General features: G+C 60.5%; 1 protein-coding gene across 1 annotated transcript in view; it reads left to right on the plus strand.

Moving 5' to 3' along the window:
• Positions 1 to 2,546, plus strand: part of fend (forked end) — a 26,797-nt gene extending 24,251 nt beyond the window's left edge. The window contains exons 3-4 of the mRNA XM_076184776.1: positions 485 to 559; positions 792 to 2,546. Of these exons, the coding sequence (XP_076040891.1) occupies positions 485 to 559; positions 792 to 2,222 (1,506 nt within the window). The 3' untranslated portion in view covers positions 2,223 to 2,546. The remainder of the gene's footprint in view (positions 1 to 484; positions 560 to 791) is intronic.
• Positions 2,547 to 2,802: the final 256 nt, after the last annotated feature.

Below are 2,802 nucleotides of genomic sequence, written 5' to 3' on the forward strand. Positions count from 1 at the left end.
GTGGAGGGACAACAGTTGTGTGGAGAAGGAGGGGGGTGGGAGGGGGAGGGGGAGCATGGGAGGAGGAAGGGGAGGTTAATCGATTTTTTTTTGGGGGGGGGTGGAAAAGGCGGCATCCGAGGAGGGACCCAAAATTTGTCGTGGAAATATTCTTTCTGGTTTTCCGGATTCTTTGTGATCCATCACGAAGTGTGCACAAGAGACTTCAAGAATGGCCTCTGGTAGTTTTACCACCAACTCTCCTTTTTTTTTTTTTATAGATTATCAACTAAATCTTTTTGCGCGCAGACTAAAAAAAGTGAAACAATAGACCTTGAAGGAGGGAGATTTTTCATTCCATTCCCTTTTTTTTAATTTTAGATTGTATGTATTTTCATTAAACTTCGTTTCACGCGTCCTCGTGCATGGTAGGTGGGAGGGGCGTTGAACAATAGATTAACAATGGAAATGTCGGTCCTGCTAACCCCTTTGTCTTTCTTTCCAGTGCTGGAAGAGTTGCGAGCAGCTGGCCACCAATTTCGCCGTGTGGAGTTTGACCTGCGGCCAGAATGATCTGTGTGTAAGTGTGACCGATTGCGCCCCACCGTACGGACGGGCACCCGTACTTACACAATGACTATAATCACCCTTCCCCCCCCTTTCCCTCGCGTCAGACCCTTTGTCGTATATTTATGATTAGGTACAAAGGCAGAGGCCTTGCGTGGGCTCCCCTTTGTGGCGAGGCCTCTGCCCCCGCCGTCCGCCGTGCGATCTCTGTCCTAAGAAGCCTCTCCATTTTTCTCCTCCCTCAGGTCTCCGGCTGCCAAACGGCCTGCGACTTCTACGGCTCCCGAACGGAGGCCATCGTCCCGCTGTCTCTCCAGAACACCCGCCTGACCCTGGCCTTCGGAGGAACGCAGGCGGAGTGGGCGCTCACCTGGTCCAAGAGCGCCCCGCGAGGTCGCGTCGTCTTCGCGCTCTTCACCAGGCGCCCCGGGGAGCAGTGGGAACTCCGCCAGCAGACGGTCCAGCAGGGGGCCTCTCTGGCCGACCTCCCCGCCGGGACGGAGCTGAAGCTCTACGCCGTCGGGAAGTCGGGGATCTTGTCGGTCATCATCACGCCCTTCGCCCCAACGGGCCGTGACAGGCCCTTCGTCAAGTACCACAGCACCACGGGATCCCCCAGGCAAAGCGAACACCGCCCGGAGGACAACCGCATCCCCAGTAACATCGGGCAGGTCCTGACGGGGTCCTGGCCGCTCCTGAAGGAGGTGAGAGTCCACGACTCGGGTTTGGTCAAAGTTCGAGTGTGGTGGCAGCCCCAGACTCACGAAGGGGATTATCTGGTCACCTGGGAGGTCTCCGGAGGCGGTCTCAAGGGACACCTCTACACCGACCTGCCCGAGGTGGACCTCACGCTGTGGCCCGAGACGGTATATTTCGTCAAGGTCGAACTCATCACGGGCCCTCGAGGACGACCTCACCACTCGCAGACCCTGACACTCGACACGCACAACACCTCCGTCGAGGCCGCCATCTTGAGGCAGCAGCAGGAACGGCTTCAGCTGGAACGCCGGGAGCGCGAGGAACAGGAACGGAGACTTCGGGAACTTCACCGTCAGCAGAACGAGGTGGACAACGCGGTCACCCCAACGCTGCCCCTCGTGCATCGCAACGACGGCCAGGTGCGCCTGGAGGTCGTCCTTGGCGTGTGCGTGGGCGTGGTGACTGCTGGCCTGCTCCTCTTCGTCGTCTTCTACCGCTGCAGGTACTCCTCGGCCGTTTCAGTCTACGATACGAACTCCCGAGCTTCGGCCTCGAAGTGGGGTGGGTGCACCAGGTCCTTGAATGACCTCAGCCTCGACGAGTCCCTCGTCAAGAGCAGCCTCTCGTCCTTCAGCTCGCCACCCTTGGACCTCCTCGACTCGTCGTCCTCCACGCCGTCGCACTCGGGCCACTGGCCACCTATCTTCACCCTGGGTCCCCCTCCAAGCTCCCCGTCCACCTCCTGCAGGATCATCATGCCCTTCGGGTCGGCGGCTCCTCTCGTCGACGCGACGCGCCCCCTCGCCCGTGTCAACATCTACTCGTCTGTGCCAAGCCCCACGCCACTTCCCAGCCCCACGCCACTCCCCAGCCCCATGCCACCACCTCTGCCACCCCACACTCGCCGACAGCCACCCCAAGCCGCTATCACCGCCGTCCCTGCCAGGCACCAGCCAGGCTTTATCAGCATGTTGTAACGCAAATTAGGAAATGCCCCTCAGGGCCTGTGTCATAAATGTGTCACACTAGGCACCCCGACACCGCGCCATGTCAGGTCAAATCACGCCAAACAAGGCCATGACACGCCGTTGCCAGGCCGTGTTGTGTCAGAGGTTGCTCGTGTCGGCAGTGTCGTCCGAACGACGCCGAGTTGGTGTGTATCAATTCAAAGGCTCCCGGGATACGGTGAGCTGCCCCGGACGCAGCATCTGGCGCCAGGACCTGTCTGTGGCGCCAGGGCCTGTCTGTGGCGCCAGGACCTGTCTGTGGCCCCAGGACTTGTCTGTGGCGCCAGGACCTGTCTGTGGCGCCAGGGCCTGTCTGTGGCGCCAGAACCTGTCTGTGGCGCCAGGGCCTGTCTGTGGCGCCAGGACCTGTCTGTGGCCCCAGGACTTGTCTGTGGCGCCAGGACCTGTCTGTGGCGCCAGGGCCTGTCTGTGGCGCCAGAACCTGTCTGTGGCGCCAGAACCTGTCTGTGGCGCCAGGACCTGTCTGTGGCGCCAGGACCTGTCTGTGGCGCCAGAACCTGTCTGTGGCGCCAGGACCTGTCTGTGGCGC

This window comes from Oratosquilla oratoria, chromosome 5, assembly GCF_046742065.1.
Source record: "Oratosquilla oratoria isolate Oo_2021 chromosome 5, ASM4674206v1, whole genome shotgun sequence".
Lineage (NCBI taxonomy): Eukaryota > Metazoa > Arthropoda > Malacostraca > Stomatopoda > Squillidae > Oratosquilla > Oratosquilla oratoria.